The 17334-nt window shown below is 40.4% G+C and overlaps 1 protein-coding gene and 1 pseudogene across 1 annotated transcript in view; both read right to left on the minus strand.

Moving 5' to 3' along the window:
- The window catches only part of LOC117531487, a 30521-nt pseudogene extending 25169 nt beyond the window's left edge, over positions 1-5352 (minus strand).
- Positions 5353-8612: 3260 nt separating this feature from the next.
- LOC117531243 (integrin beta-3-like) overlaps positions 8613-17334 on the minus strand; it is a 46316-nt gene continuing 37594 nt past the window's right edge. The window contains 4 exon segments of the mRNA XM_034194255.1: positions 8613-10072; positions 11710-11876; positions 16003-16122; positions 16455-16555. Coding sequence (XP_034050146.1) covers positions 10004-10072; positions 11710-11876; positions 16003-16122; positions 16455-16555 — 457 coding nt within the window. The 3' untranslated portion in view covers positions 8613-10003.

A 17334-nucleotide genomic window follows, 5' to 3' on the forward strand; every position in this document is an offset into this window, starting at 1 on the left:
ATTAGGGAAAACTCATACATTTTGTTCAAGTTATTGTGCGCACAAGAATCAATACTCCTTAGATGATCTTGGTGAAACCCATAATGCTCAAATTCAAACTTGTCTGACATACACTCATTTGGGAGGGGCCGGTTCACATTTGGTGAAAACCTGATAAACTTGGTTTGTGTGTTTTTATATATATATATATATATATATATCCATCCCTTCTGTCCTTATAACTGGGCAGGGGATAGATACTCCTGAACATTGTATTAGTTAATAATGGGGAAAACATTTCCAAGCCTTTATAAACTGAAGGCATAATAATCATTTTCACACACATACAAAAGCATAAAATAAATTCAAGCTAAATCTCCTTACACAATATGTGAAGCCAAAACCCAAAAATGTGTACATAAATGTTCATTATTAGATATTTAAGTGTTCCACTGACGAATGTCAAATTGAAGTGACACACACCGGTTATAGTCAGCAATTATTGCTTATTATGAGCTAGTTATAATCAGCAATTGGTTGCTCATGAGCTACAACAAGTGTACAAGCAAAAAGAAAAATGCAACTTAATTTCTTTTCTTTTTTTTTAACCACACCAACCTTTGCCACACCAACACCAGTGAAACGAGCTTCAAGCAGTTCCTGCCGGCGTGGATCCAGGCTAATAGCAGGGCTATGGAGTCCTTCCATCATGCCTACAAAGAGATAAACAGTGAATTTACAGAAAACTGGAAGTAGACGAAATCCGAGGAATGCACAATGCAGCATGACATGCATCATGTACACCCCTGGCAAAAATTATGGAATCACCGGCCTCGGAGGAGTGTTCATTCAGTTGTTTAATTTTGTAGAAAAAAAGCAGATCACAGACATGACACAAAAACTTAAGTCATTTCAAATGGCAACTTTCTGGCTTAAGAAACACTATAAGAAATCAGGAAAAAAAATTGTGGCAGTCAGTAACGGTTACTTTTTTAGACCAAGCAGAGGGAAAAAAATATGGAATCACTCAATTCTGAGGAAAAAAATTATGGAATCATGAAAAACAAAAGAACACTCAACACATTAGTATTTGTTGCACCACCTCTGGCTTTTATAGATGCTTGCAGTCTCTGAGGCATGGACTTAATGAGTGACAAACAGTACTCTTCATCAATCTGCTCCTACTTTCTCTGATTGCTGTTGCCAGATCAGCTTTGCAGGTTGGAGCCTTGTCATGGACCATTTCTTCAACTTCCACCAAAGATTTTCAATTGGATTAAGATCCGGACTATTTGCAGGCCATGACATTGACCCTATGTGTCCTTTTTGCAAGGAATGTTTTCACAATTTTTGCTCTATGGCAAGATGCATTATCATCTTGAAAAAATGATTTCATCATCCCCAAACATCCTTTCAATTGATGGGATAAGAAAAGTGTCCAAAATATCAACGTAAACTTGTGCATTTATTGATGATGTAATGACAGCCATCTCTCCAGTGCCTTTACCTGACATGCAGCCCCATATCATCAATGACAGTCATCTTTATAAATCTCATTGGAACAGCACCAAACAAAAGTTCCAGCATCATCACCTTGCCAATGCAGATTCGAGATTCATCACTGAATATGACTTTCATCCAGTCATACACAGTCCACGATTGCTTTTCCTTAGCCCATTGTAACCTTGTTTTTTTCTGTTTAGGTGTTAATGATGCTTTCGTTTAGCTTTTCTGTATGTAAATCCCATTTCTTTTAGGCGGTTTCTTACAGTTCGGTCACAGACGTTGACTCCAGTTTCCTCCCATTCGTTCCTCATTTGTTTTGTTGTGCATTTTCGTTTTACTGCTTTAAGTTTTCTGTCTTGACGCTTTGGATGTCTTCCTTGGTCTACCAGTATGTTTGCCTTTAGCAACTTTCCCATGTTGTTTGTATTTGGTCCAGAGTTTTAGACACAGCTGACTGTGAACAACCAACATCTTTTGCAACATTGCGTGATGATTTACCCTCTTTTAAGAGTTTGATAATCCTCTCCTTTGTTTCAATTGACATCTCTTGTGTTGGAGCCATGATTCATGTCAGTCCACTTGGTGCAACAGCTCTCCAAGGTGTGATCACTCCTTTTTAGATGCAGACTAACAAGTAGATCTGATTTGATGCAGGTGTTAGTTTTGGGGATGAAAATTTACAGGGTGATTCCATAATTTTTTCCTCAGAATTGAGTGAGTCCATATTTTTTTTCCCTCTGCTTGGTCTAAAAAAGTAACCGTTACTGACTGCCACAATTATTTTTCCTGATTTCTTATAGTGTTTCTTAAAGCCAGAAAGTTGCCATTTGAAATCACTTTAGTTTTGTGTGGTGTCTGTGATCTGCTTTTTTTCTACAAAATTAAACAAATGAATGAACATCCTCTGAGGCCGGTGATTCCATAATTTTTGCCAGGGGTTGTATGTTGGTGAATCCTAAGCTTTAAACAATAAATTATAAGGGGGTACAGCAACAATTGTCACTGTGCCAGTTGTTAATTGCAAAAAAGATTTTATTTTGGGATTCTTTAAATTATACACACACCATTAGGGAGGTGATAGTCTAGTCGTTAAGCGTTGGGCTTGAGACCAGAAGATCCTTGGTTCAAATCCCAGCCTGACCAGAAATCACTAAGGGTCCTTCGGCAAAGGTCCTTAATCCCGATGTGCAGTGAGCGCCTTGTACGGCAGCACCCTGACATCGGGGTGAATGTGAGGCATTATTGTAGAGCGCTTTGAGTGTCTGATGCAAATGGAAAAGCGCTATATAAATGCAGTCCATTTACCATTACATAATTCACCATGCTCAAAGTTGCACCTTACTATTATATAGATAGACCCTTAAGCAGTAGAAGAGGGTGGGAAAGTGCCGGGTTATGTAGGTTTCCAATTGTGTTCCTAGTATCTGGAAATGCCTGTAGTTCTGGCATCCCTTTAAAAAAATGTGGAGAACAGCCGATTGAGTTGGTTTATATGTGCACTAAGTAACCACAAAGGGAAAAAAAGAAAGAAAGAAGAACAAAGTAGTACTCTGCCAGAATACACAATTGTTTCCACTCTGGGTTTGGTGCAAATGCCTTCTTGTGAACTACAATGGGATCTTGTTCATAAATGGCAGATCAACTGGTAGTTTGGATGCATCTAAAAATTACTGTTCCAGAGTACTGTGCTGAAAAGAAAGCAAAGTCAGGATGATGGGAAGAGACCTCAGAGAAGAGCTAGAAGGCACTCTGAGGGATGATATAGCCCATCTCTTCAAGGAACATTCCAGTATCCCCAAGACAATGAGCCTGAGAAGTCTAACTACCTGACACTGCAACCTGCTGCCACTGCAACTGTCCAGAAGTAGGACTAGCAATGGAAATTGAATCCATGGATGCTAAAAGTATTTAATGTGGGCAAAAACAAATACGAACAGTTTGGTATCCTGCATCATCAGTGACACACCTCCATGGTGGTGTGACACTGGAAGGTTTTTAAAAAAAGATGATCTGGAATTTCAGCTACAGTTTGCCAGAAAGTACCAGGGAGACTTGATCTGATTTTTCTTGTATGGAAAACCTTCTCTGCTCCATTCCATTATAAAACTGAGACTGGTAATGCAACAACCAACGGTTGCACGATTCCAGCTTTTCCCCAATCACAGCCTATTTTGGTGGCTTCCCTCACCAATCTCCTTCTTGCACAGTCACTCACATTTTGAGAACTGCTTACTCATACAGATTTACCATATGGTTTGTATTTCTTAATGACTGAGGTAAACGAAGGCCAAGACTTATTCAGTGACTTTTTTCTGAATCCTTTGCTTTAAAGACCAAGAAAATAAAGCAGGTAGATCCATGATTAAGGAAATGGGCTACCAATATGTAGACCTGAGTTTGATTCCTAGTCGTGCTACCTGTATTTATCTTTGGACAAGACTTTATTTGCATTATTTCTGTCCACCCAGCTGTAAATTAATACTGGCCTTGGCTGGGGAAGAAACCTATGTTGGACTGGCGTGCCATCCAGGAGAAGTCATAGACTCTCATCCATTTTGTCAATACGGAATCTGGGATTAAGCACTGGTGCCAATGGACTACAAGCATCTTCTTGGAATCAAAGATGAAAGTCTACCCTACAGTACAATAATATCTTAACTCTGACATTTCAACTCCATTGTGGGGGTGTAAAGAGGCACCATTTTAAAATGTGTCATTGTCCAAATACATACCTATCTGTATGCAATAGATTTCCAGTTATCTTCTTGCACAATAACCACCATTTTGGCGAGTTAGCTCAAATCAATTCAAGGTCATCTTGCTCAATATACCTGTCAATTTATCCAATGAAACAACAATGGCTAGCTAGCATATGTACATGTTATTATCATAAAAAAGGTCTAAACTCAAATATATTATAAACTAGCCTATAAACTCACAGCATTAAAATAAATTTATGTACACAATTTGTTAGCAAAGACACCGTTACTGACTAATAAAGAAATTAACACTTAAGTGGGCTAACAGCAAAATAAGGCTATCTTAAGCGCAGGGTATTTTGGTAATAAATTACACAACACTTCACACTATAAGTTTGCGAATTCCAGAACTACTAAGATGTTGGTGGATAAATATAATATCGAAATTACTCCGCATGTCGGGTTAACCAGTAAGCTAACATATAGCATGCTATAGTAGCGATTAGCTGTCAGAGCTGCGGGCTCACCTGGAAACCTTTTGCACTTTCCACCACGTCGTAGTCCTAAAAATGATCTTTCCCGTCCATTCAGCTATTGCCAACTCCTAACAGCTCCCAGTCGTTTTACACCTCGAAACTGTTCGGGCTGCCCATTTATAATTCTTCAATCTACAAGGAAGACATTAGCTAGTTTAGCTTAGCCAATGCTAGCTAAGAAGGTCAGTGCGGATGGCTCCTGTTAGTGTCATCGGGACAGGAGGCCTTGATCCTCGGGGTTTCCTCGTCCGTCTTGCGGGCCCTGCACGGGCGAACTCGGGGCTGTCAATGCTTTGATTCCGCCTGAGAAGACCCTGTCACATTTCTGCTTCAGCCGGCGTTGTTTTGGTCCTTAAATTACACCCAAAGGTGTTGAGGAGACACCATGTTAGAGTTCATACTTAAATTTCTAAGATCAAAACCCCTCCTGCAGTACCTGAGACAGATTTATGTGATGCTTAGGATCCTCAGGTCAGAAGAAAACAAAATCAGTCAGACTGACTCAGTCCCATTTAGACTGCCTTATCTAGTCACATGCAGCTTCAAGTTGTACCCGAGCCAGATGTGCAGTACAGTTCATCTAGTGGTAAAGGTGGGTTAATTCATATCACCTTTTGCAACACAATCAGTTTTTGCTAGTCAAAACAGCTGATTGCAGTACTTGCAACATCCGTTAGATGGCAGCAGAGCACCAGTTGCCCTGTAAGATCCAGAGACAAATTTGATTACAGGCCCAATATATGACAAATTTAATTTTACACAAGCATGCATCTGAGTTCTAACCGCACTTCTGTTATGCAACATGTTTGGTTATTACTGAGTTTGAAATGCCCTAAAGCAGGGGTTTTCAAAGTGCCTCCCCTCAGAGAACTAATGAATAGCTGCGCCCCTCCCCGTCCCCCCGACACACATGCACACAATTTCAACATCTTTGTGTATTTCTTTTTATTCTTTTACACATGTTAAACACATTTAAAATGTATTTATGTGTTTTTAAGGAACTGTCTATCCATTTACACATTTTACAGCCTTTGCAAACATTTTAAACATGTTTACACATTTTACACCCTTTTCAAACATTTTAAAGGAGTTTTTAAAAAACTTTCTGTTATTGTATTTTTACCTTTTGTCATATTTTAAACATTGCTTTTTTTACATTTAATCATCTCTGTGTGTTTTTAAACATCTTTGACATAATTAACACATTTTAACAAATAATATTAATTAAACTTTTATGCATATTTAGTCTCTCATCTAGACTGACCTCTTGTTTAGTGCGAGCTATGATTCTGGGTCTTTGACGCGCACAGAGTTTGGTTTGGTTTCCCCAAACTCTGTCTTCTCACTGGTACATTTATGCACTAAAAATTTATCAGTTTTGCTGCTGGCATGTTAGCTAACAATGTTTTCTTTTCCTTTTTCCCCCTTCTTTTTTGTTGGTTAACAGCGTTTACATTCATTTTTTTGCACCCCCCGATGAAGAACTTTGGCGCCCCCCAAGAGGGCACGCCCACAGTTTGAAAACCATTGCTCTAAAGTGTAACACCCATGCCTTTTCTGTTCCTGAATGCTGTGTTTAACCGGAGTAGTTCAAGCTGAGTGCTGTGCGTCCAGTTTCGGGCAGACTCATCCATATGTTAAACAAACAGAAATGCAAAATGCTCTGTAGAATCATGTGTATTATGAGTCGGGTCTATGGACCCCACTGATCCCCCAAGCTATATGAAACGGCAACACACCACAGCACACAACATTGACATCATATTCAAGGTTGGCCAAAACATTTTAATCCAGATGGCCTCCTGAATCAAATCAGCAGCATGTGTTTGCATTTTATCCACTGCAATCTTCAACAGTTGTGCAGAGTATTTGTTGCACAAACTTTCTTAGCTCGTCTACAAAGTTTCAACCTCAGTTTTACAGGACTACACATACAGTGCATCTGGAAAGTATTCACAACGCTTCACTTTTTCCACATTTTGTTATGTTACAGCCTAATTCCAAAATTAAGGAACAGTGCATATCAGAGCACAAACCAAGCATGAAGTCAAAGGAATTATCTATAGACCTCCAAGACAGGATTGTCTCAAGGCACAAATCTGGGGAAGGGTAGAGAAACATTTTTGCTGCTTTGAAGGTCTCATTGAGCACAGTTGCCTCCATCATCCATAAATGGCAGAAGTTAGGATCCACCAGGACTCTTCCTGGAGCTGGCCACCCGTCTAAACTGAGCGATTGGGGAGAAGGGCCTTAGTCAGGGAGGTGAACAAGAACCCAGTGGTCACCCTGTCAGAGCTCCAACATTCCTCTGTGGAGAGAGGAGAACCTTCCAGAAGGACAACCATCTCTGCAGCAATCCACTAATCAGGCCTGTATGGCAGAGTGGCCAGACAGAAGCCACTCCTTAGTAAAAGGCACATGGCAACCTACCTGGAGTTTGCCAAAAGGCACCTGAAGGACTCTCAGACCATGAAAAATAAAATTCTCTGAATAGATGAGATGAAGATTGAACTCTTTGGCGTGAATGCCAGGTGTCATGTTTCGAAGAAACCAGGCACCATCCCTACAGTGAAGCATGGTAGTGGCAACATCATGCTGTGGGGATGTTTTTCAGCAGCAGGAACTGGGAGACTAGTCAGGATTGAGGGAAAGATCAATGCAAAAAAGTACAGAGACATCCTGGATGAAAACCTGCTCCAGAGCACTCTTGACCTCTGACTGGGGTGACAGTTCATCGTTCAGCAGGAAAATGACCCTAAGCACACAGCCAAGATATCAAAGGAGTGGCACCAACACCCCCTATCTAACACAATGGAGCTTGAAAGGTTCTGCAAAGAGGAATAGGCAAAACTGCCCAAAGATAGGTGCGCCAAGCTTGTGGCATCATATTCAAGAAGACTTGAGGCTGTAATTGCTGCTGATAGTGCATCAACAAAGTATTGAGCAAAGGGTGTGAATACTTAAGTACATGTTATTTCTTAGTTTTTTAATACATTTGCAAAATTTAAAAAAAAAACTTTATTCATGTTGTTATTATGGGGTGCTGTGAGTAGAATCTTTGAGGGAAAAAAATGAATTGACTCCTTTTGGAAGAATGTTGTAGCATAAAATGTGGGGGGGAAATGAAGAGATGTGAATACTTTCCAGATGCACCGCAGTCAGATTTACCAAACAATATGTTTAATTCAGAAATCTTTGAGAGAATTCTGCTGTTTGTCAGAAATATCCCTTAACCACCGTACTTTTCAATCCTTTCTCAGACTGGGAGTTGGGTAGGGTTGTGGAGACCAGCGGTTTACGTGCGTTTGTCGGTGCAAGGTTTACTGACCTTTTGCTTTGGGTTTGCGATTGTCCTGGATCAAGACTAAGATCCAGGCTTTCATTGACTTCCCAGACAGATCAGAAATGTATAAATGTAAGCAGCAAAAGTGCTGAACTTGTAGAAAGTTTCACTTATTTCGGCAGTGAATGCTCTGCTTTTGCAATCGAGAAATGCCTTGGAAGAGCTTATAGAGTTGTGATGTCACTTGATAGAAGTTTTTGGTGAAGCCAGTACCTTTTCAGGAGTATAGATTAGAGATTAAATTAGATAGAACTTTAGTGATCGCTTGGGAAGACTCCCTCAGGGAAACTGAGGATATTGAGAATAGAGGTCTATGTCTTTCTGGAACAGATTTAACAATAGCATAAACAATTATCAATTTACTTATTAATTTATTTATTGAATTTCAATCATGTGCTCTGTAAATTGTCTTTGTGTCAGATCTGGCCCTTGGGTTGGCACTAGATTGATACTCATGATTGTAAATATATCTTCTAAAAATAGACTCCCTAGGAAATGATGTTTTCACGTATCTTTATGAGAGCTTGTCATAGACAAGAAAAGACATACTTTTGTTTGAGGAAATCACAATTTACTACAAACCACATACACATTGACTGAAGAAAGGACAGATTCTTTCTTTTGTCTCACTGAGTACCACAAACAATTCAGAACATTCTGATTAAAAAAAAAAAACATTTTGTGCATTTTGATAAATTTGCGCTTCAGTCCTGACCTAAAAAGACCACCTCACCCAAATGACAGAAAACAGTCTCACAATTAAAGGAGTCATATTATAGATCAAATGTCAAGGTCACTGGTAGGCTTTTTTTTAACACTAAATAAATCAGACTAATGTGTCAATGGGTGTCTTCAAAAGATTCTAAACTTTGTATCCAAAAACAGTACATGCATCCTAAAAAATAAAATAAAATGAAATAAAAATCCTATTTTGAGTTTCTAAAAAAATGACCTGTTTCAGGGACATATTTCACTAATGTTACGGGTGTCCTAAATGACATTTTACACATTAATATAGCAGCCAACAAGCATTTTATATGTAAATATTTTTGTTTTAATACTGGCCTGTACAGAAAATGAAGCAGCACTCCCTCGGTGCTGTGACCTTTTCTGTCCACTGTTTACATTATTAGTCTGGCCATGTGTACACGTTTAATGCATATGAGTCCCACCCTGTGAATCCACATTGCCTTTCCCTACAGTTCTAAAGAGACAGCAGCACTCACTGCTCGCCTGTATTCAGCAGTTTAATTTTTTTCAAGGTGGTGGAGGCCAGATAGTTTTCATAAATACGCCAAAAATCACATTTAGAGGCTAATAATGCCCCTGACCAAGAATGTGATCAGACTACAATCCACATATGTTTGGGTTTTTTCCACATAGAGAGCTGCTCAATGTGGAGGAGGGAATTTTGTGGAGGAGTGGCTGAGGAGGGAAACTTTGATTCTGAAAAGGAACTAGTGTGACATCTAGCAGCAGAAAAATAATTTAGGGAAGTTAAGTGTATAGTAAAACAGTTTCTTGGGAATTTGAGGATATTTAACTCTTAAAAATAGATTTAAAAAAACAGCTTGAGCTGCTATTCTTAAACAAAGCTATTTCCATGTTTACAATGTTGTCTGAAAGTGCTGAATTATGTATCTCTTTTCTGCCCATTGTATTGGGTAGTCTCAAAACCTAAGGGGGAAAACATATCTGGATCAACCTGGATTGTTAGTTGACTTGGGTGAACCGGTCCTTTAACCATACCACTTCTCAAGTTAAACGTCAGTCTGTCAGTGTCAGCATGTGTGTTTATGACAAATCCCTATTAAAATATGTCCTCATAATTTGTACATATTTACAAGCACAAATAATTATTCATCTTCACTAATGTCTTCTTGTGACAGTAGAAGCCTGCACGTTTTTTCTGTTTCGGCCTTCATCCTTATTCAGCAGCATCAGTCCTTCCCTCTATATGTGATGTTTGTGAAGGTAGATGTGGCGCCTTTGTAGAGAGGATTGTGTCCCTGTTAAGACAGAAGCATATCAGGATTACCGTAAGATTCTGGGACACAAAATTGAAAGCGTATACCCTGTTGTGTGGGCCGCCAGAAGAGGTACTGCTGGCCCACCACCAAAGGGCGCCCTGCCTGAAGTGCGGGCTTCAGGCACGAGATGGCGCTGCCGCCACGGACACAGCCGGGAGTGACAGCTGTCACTCATTAATTCCTGACAGCTGTCACACATTCTTCATCATCACACTCCATAAAGACCAGACGTCATCTCCACCTCGTTGCCGAGATATCGTACTTCATTGTAGGTAATATCCTCAGCCTTTTTGTGTTTATCTGTAATCTGTACATTGTGAGTGTTTGCAGGCATACCGGTTCCTTGTTTTGTGGAAGCTGAGTGAGTGCAGGACGGCACTCTTTTTCTCTGAGGGATCACTGCAAACACATCAGCATACTGAGTGAGAGGTGGAGGTGGCATTCCCACCGTTATTGTTACTGGGTGTACACACACCCACACTTGACTGTCTTTGTTCTCGCCAGCAGTACCAGATCCGACAGTCGGGGACGGTGATCACCTGGGAATTCGGGACTTGGCGGCTCCAGTATTCTCTGGGTTCGGTGGCGGAGGAAATTGTGTGGTTCCGGTTCATCTCAGGACAGACGTCTTCTATCCTCGAGCCTGCCCACACGTCACCTTTGTAATTTGACTGTAATTATATTCTGAGGTTGTCTGTATATTCGTTGTGCACGTTTCACAACATTAAATTGTTACTTTTTGGCTCATCTATTGGCTGTTCATTTGCGCCCCCTGTTGTGGGTCCGTGTCACTACACTTTCACAACATACCCCTTAGTTAGCCTAACAGAGTACAGCAGGTAGTTCAGTGGGATAAGGAGCTGGGCTACTCATATATAGACCTGGATTTGACTCTTGGTCATGCTACCCATCTGTATCCTTGGACAAAACACGTCATATACATTGTCTCGATCCACAGAGCTGTAAATGGTTACTGGTCATGGTTGGGAAAGTAACCTACATCGAATTGGCATTCAGTCATGACACCAATGGACCTCAGGGCCCATAGAGAACTACAGGACCGAGGACCAGTGTATTCTCCAGGCAAATACCCTTAAATTGTAAAAAAAAAAAAAAAAAAAAAACACAATATCTTGAATATGTGGCTTACTTTTTTGTCTCTGTTCCAAGTCCATCTACACCTTAAGTGTAGATGTCTTTGAGGCATTTGGGTGTTGAGTGTGCCAGGCCAAAAAAAACAAAACAGTGAATCACTAGTAAAAGCTAATTAGCACTAGCTTATTCCTCTGGGAGTCGTAGCTGCCCTTTGTTCTTCTTGCAGTAACAGCATGCAACAAATAATAAAAGCATCTTTAGAAAACCAACGTGAGACACCACCTGTGTGGCCCTATGTGTCTGTTTGTGTTTATGAAGGAGCATATTTGTGCATTGGATGGATGTGTTTCAATTAAAACACTTTTTTGTGCGTGGAAAAAAACAAAACAAAAAAGAATCCAGAGTAGGTAATGCTAGCACCTCTCATAAAAAAGTATTTCTACGCAGTCTAATGCTTGGCGCCCTACCCCGACAATCCATTTCCAAATATTCTGTAAATGCTTCATCCAGAACTGCCTCACCGTGTCCCACTTTGCACGAGCTCGTTCTTCCTCAAATTTTGCAAACTCTCGTCTGTCGTGGATGGTGACCAGCAGCTTCCAGATGAGGAGAGCCACCAAACCAAGGATCAAGATGGCTCCTGCCACTGAGAGAAGCACCACCAAGATATCTGGTCCTTTGGGGCAATCTGAAGAAACAAATGAGCAGTTAAAATGGACACACAGGGGAAGATGAACCAGTTCCAGGTCAGAGGAAGTCTGATTTCATAGCACTGTTTCTGCCATTCCTTGGATTATTTGGATTTCCAGACCAGATCTTAGATCACTGGTTAGCATCCAGTCTCACAACCATACAGGAAATACCAAGACCCTCAAGATTTGGACCATCATTCTACTGCAAAGATATTGGCATCGCCAAACACCTCTGTCAAGCGACCTCATGACACCAGAAGCTCTTCCAAGGCATCTCTTAGCTCAAAGGCCAATGACAAAGAGACAGTAGTGACTACCATGATAAATGAATTTCTCTACAAACTCATACATAATAAATAAACAAGAGTGCTCTGAGAGCACAATATCCCCCACTGGCAAATGCTGCTTTGGTACAAGTGCTTGCTACATTCTGATAACATTTCAAGGTATGTGATATGTTGTGTGGGCCGCCAGAAGAGGAGGTACTGCTGGCCTACCACCAGAGGGCGCCCTGCCTGAAGTGTGGGCTTCAGGCATGAGAGGGCGCTGCCGCCACGGACACAGCCGGGGGTGACAGCTGTCACTCATTATCTCATGACAGCTGTCACCCATCTACACTTCATCATACTACTCCATAAAACCCGGACGTCATCTCCACCTCGTTGCCGAGATATCATCGACCTGTGAAGGTAAACTCTCAGCCGTTTTCTGGTGCCAAACGCACAATTGTCTAGATTCTTTGCAGGCGTTCCTGATTAATCTCTGCAGCTGGAGGCTGGGATTGGGGATCATGAGGAAGACGACGGACTTCGCTCCTCACGAACAAATTGGGATAGGTTATCAGGCGCTGCACGTTATTGTACTGTGTTTGAGGTGGAGGTGTTTCCCACCCGTTTCTGACTGTTTACTGGGTGTGCACACACCCACATCTTATTGTTTCTGCTCCTCGCCAGCAGTACAGATCCGACATTCGGAGACGGTGGTACACCGTTTCGGGACTTGGCGGCTCCAGTATTCTCCAGGTTCGGTGGCGGAGGAAATCGTGTGGTTCCGGTTCTTCTCAGACAGACGTCTTCTATCCTTGAGCCTGTCCATATGTCACCTTTGTGGATTGACTGTTTGCAAAATTCTGTATTCCTCTGTATTGTGGTTGTGCTAATTCACAACAGTAAAGCATTCATATTCGACTCTTTCATTGTCCGTTCATTTACGCCCCCTGTTGTGGGTCCGTGTCACTACACTTTCCCAACATGATAGTTGATTTCAGAATGCAGACAACAACTGCTGAAACTGGCAGTGTCTAGCCTTGTTAATCAAGGGCCATAACTCTGCCAAAATGTGTCAATCTTGTTCAATATTACAATATGCATAATACTAACCTATAACAAGGAAGTGTACCAAGCTTCCCAAAATTCCGACTAAAAATGTGAGAGAAGCTGATTTCAGAATGCAGGCGCCCACTCATGAAAGTGACGGAGTCTAGATTTGTTAATCAAGTGCCATAACTATGGTAAAATGGGCTCAACTCGAACCATATGATAATATGCATATTACCAACCTATAACAAGGACTTGTTCCAAGTTTCACAAAATTCCTCCTAAAAATATGAGAGGAGTTGATTTCAGAATGCAGGTACCCACTTTTGAAAGTGACAGAGTCTGGATTTGTTAATCAAGGGCCACAACTATGGTAAAATGGGCTCCACTTGAACGATATGATAATATGTATATTGCCAACCTATAACAAGCACTTGTACCAAGTTTAACAAAATTCCTCCTAAAAAATATGAGTGGCGTTGATTTCAGAATGCAGGTACCCACGCATGAAAGTGACAGAGTCTGGATTTGTTAATCAAGGGCCATAACTCTGGTAAAACGAGCCCAACTGGAATGATACAATAATATGCATATTACCAACCAATAACAAGGACTTGTACCAAGTTTCATGAATTCCTCCTAAAAGAGTGAGAGTTGATTTCAGAACGCTTATACCCTTTTTGGGATGGGCCGACAGACAGACAGACAGACAGATGGACGGAAATCGCCATGGCATAATCCCTCTTCTGGGCTTGGCCAGCTGGGGATAAAAACTGTGGCGAAGCTACGTGTAAAATTTGAAAATGTCTGTCCTTTAAAAAGTTTGGTTTGTTTTAACACCAATAATCTTCAGGGTTTTGGTACAATCAAAATGAAAATTAAGTTTGTACTGACCAACATCAAGGGCAAGCTGTGTGCCAAATTTCAAGTGGATACTGTGTAATCTACAGTAGTAAAGTGAGACACGTGAATATGGTAGTAATTTTTTTTAACCCCAATAACTTTTAGGGTTCTAGTAGGATCAAAGTCAAAATTAACTATATACTGGCCGCACTGTGATGAAGTTGTGTATGAACCTTCACATAGATCGTCATTATGACTGAAGTGAGACTCCAGAAACCATGAATCCAAAGCGGGGTTTTAATTTAAACCTCAGTAACTTGTAGGGCTATACTCCAATCTTGACACAATTGACGTACACAATAGCTCAGCCTATAAAGAATCTCTGTGGCAAATTTGAGTCAGATTCAATGCGGGAGGACCGTGATTATTTCCAGACAGTTCAGTGTTTGAAACAAACAAAGCTCTACCTGCATTATTATCCAGAGAAGTAGAAAAGGATGGGAGCAGAGTGGAAAGCAGTAGCAACACAATAGTTGGGGCTCATATTTTCCTGTGTTAACTGTGGTCTGGTGTCAGCAGTAAATGATTCGTAAAGTTACAAGACGGCTGCACAATAAAGGACAGAACGTGTCCCGTCTGGAAGAATAAACCTCATCTCGGCCTGTCATGGTCATTTCTTTTCCGATCATCCAGCCGTTTAAAAAAAAACCATACCTCATACATTAACCACAAAATAAGTTTCTGAATCAACCTGAGACATTTAAAATGACATGATCAATCGTCATTTTACATGTACAACCACTACTTAAAAAAGTGCTTACAAAGGTTGAGAATTTCAAAGGGAAAGGAGTCATACTGTCATCGTAACGCTCCTATTAATTCATGGTCTGACTTAACATTTGGGGTTTGTTTTTTTTTTGGTTTCTTATTCATGTCTCTCAGGCGGATGTTTTCCGCTCTAAAATTTGCAGGAACATTAAACTAATATATATATAATATAGTATATATATTATATATATATTCTTTTTGTATTCTCACATTACTCTCCTCCCCACTCCCGCTGTCCTCTTGAAGATCTGTGGAGTCAGCGTGTTCCTCGAGGAGCTTGGCAGCACTTTACGACCCTCTTTGACACGGTGGGGTGCACAGCATTCAAGGCAAATTTAGTGTTCTTCTCTGCTACCCAGTTGTGCTTAAATTGAATACACGCATGCATTAAAAGCAGAGCCATGGACAGACTTTCTCTGCGGCACCGGCGGACATTAAAGGCGGTTTTAGGGGCCCTTGTTCATTCTATTTGCCAATTTACCAAGCAGATGAGGGTGTGCAGAGGGGAAGTGACAACTTGTGTTTGGTTGAAGTAAACTCACTCAAGGTGTTTGGTGTGGCATCATGATGCATTTGCAGGTGGTAATTTTATCCTTGTAACCTTAATCCTATTTGTAATTATCTGTCCACAGCACTGACATCTAGTCCTTGCCTTAGGTTACTGGTTAATGCCAAGTCCAAAGACTCCAAAAACTTGGACTTTCATTCTCCTGCAAAGATATCAGCATCAAGGAGACTCGGGTAAGGAGTCTAATTTGCATGGTGTGGGAACATCAGCTACAGCATTTGGCCATGGAGTGTGTTTTACGTAATCCAGCACATTGGCACCCTCAGTGTTGAGGACCCCAGTGGTTGAAGAAGGCCAAGGAGATGCTTGTGTTTCTCCTAGCTGCAGGAGATAGATGGTTATCTGCCTGCATTCCCGCATTCATTACCTCAAGGAAACCACCTTGGGTAATGGATGGTCTTGGTCATTGCCATACAGGACTCAAGGTGTTTCCGTGATGCAGTGAATATGGGGATGCACGTACTCCCAGACTTGACTTGGTCTTGGGGTTTTCATTGTCTGGCCCACACATAATTTCAGTTCAGATTAATTTGTTAGTGGTGCAAAGGTAGGACGGACTTTTCTCACCTGCCTCTTTGACAACAAACAAGATGGACTTGCCGGTGGTGTCCTCATAATACTGAAAATGCTGCACACAGTCATCCTCGTCCTTATAGGTGCAGTTCACCGCATTTGTGTCATGCAACACTGAACGGAAAACCAACAGAAAATTGTACATCAAAGATAGATAAGTCATTTATAAGCAGCCAGATCAACATGTATTTGGACAGAGACACAGTTTTTGTAATTTTGCCTTTGTGCACCACCACAATCGAGCTGAAATGAAACAATGAGATGTGCTTTGTAGAGCTAATTTTCAGCTTTATTTCGAGAGACAAAAATATTACATACATCATTTCAGAGCCCGTAAGTAACCGTAAAAAGAATACTGTTAATTCTTGGCATGGATGCACAAAAAGAGGCACAATAATGTTAGCTGAAGAATTTTGAGACTTTTAGGTGTCTTTCTTGTGTCTCACCTAATTCATCCACAAACTTAATTTCATCCTTGCAGATTTGAGAGCAGGTGTTGTCCTCAAACAGTTTGCCCCTCTTAAAATGTTTACACTCCACACATTCTCTACAAGGGAGAAAAAAAAAATCATTAAAAAAAAAACACACACATGGTTGGTTACACAGTTAATACACTCATTACCCAAGTACGGTTATTTGGACAGTGCCAATATTTATAATTTTGACTCTGTAAACCTCCACATATAACTGACATTAAAGAATTAAGATGTGCTTGTCATTTGTAACTGTAGCTTTATTTAAAGGGGTTTAACAAAAAATATGACATTAATAATTTATGAAATACAATTATTTTATACCTTTCATTGGACAAAATAGCATAATTATAAAATATAACGCAATGCTAAAATGCCCTCAGCCATATGAGCATTGTGTTCTTTATAATTTGCAGTTGTTCAATTAATTATTAAGATCCTGCTGTCTTAAGTACAATTTGTACATTTTCAATCAATCAAAAGCAATATTTACATTTTAACGGCGTCTGCATGAGGCTCTGTGTGTGTGCATATATGAGCTTTTGACAAGAGCAGAAGTTCTGCAAATCAAGGAATATTTGTAGATCACCCTCTGTGCATTTGCAGGTATTAATGATGAGACAAATGTAACTCCATAGGAAGTTTGCTTTGAGTTAGCGGAAGTTAGCGTGCACTCTAACATCTGTAAATTGTCTTGTTAATCAGTTCAGTGGTGTTATTAGTTTCCAAAAAACAGCATTTTCAGTTTTAGAAGTGTTTATTTCTCGCTAGCTTTTAGATAATATATGAGAAAGTTGTTATTTCTAGCCAAAAAACGAAGTGAAGTTAGCAGCTAGCGAAACCAAGAAGTGAT

The sequence above is a fragment of the Thalassophryne amazonica genome, chromosome 18, assembly GCF_902500255.1.
Source record: "Thalassophryne amazonica chromosome 18, fThaAma1.1, whole genome shotgun sequence".
Classification (NCBI taxonomy): Eukaryota; Metazoa; Chordata; class Actinopteri; order Batrachoidiformes; family Batrachoididae; genus Thalassophryne; species Thalassophryne amazonica.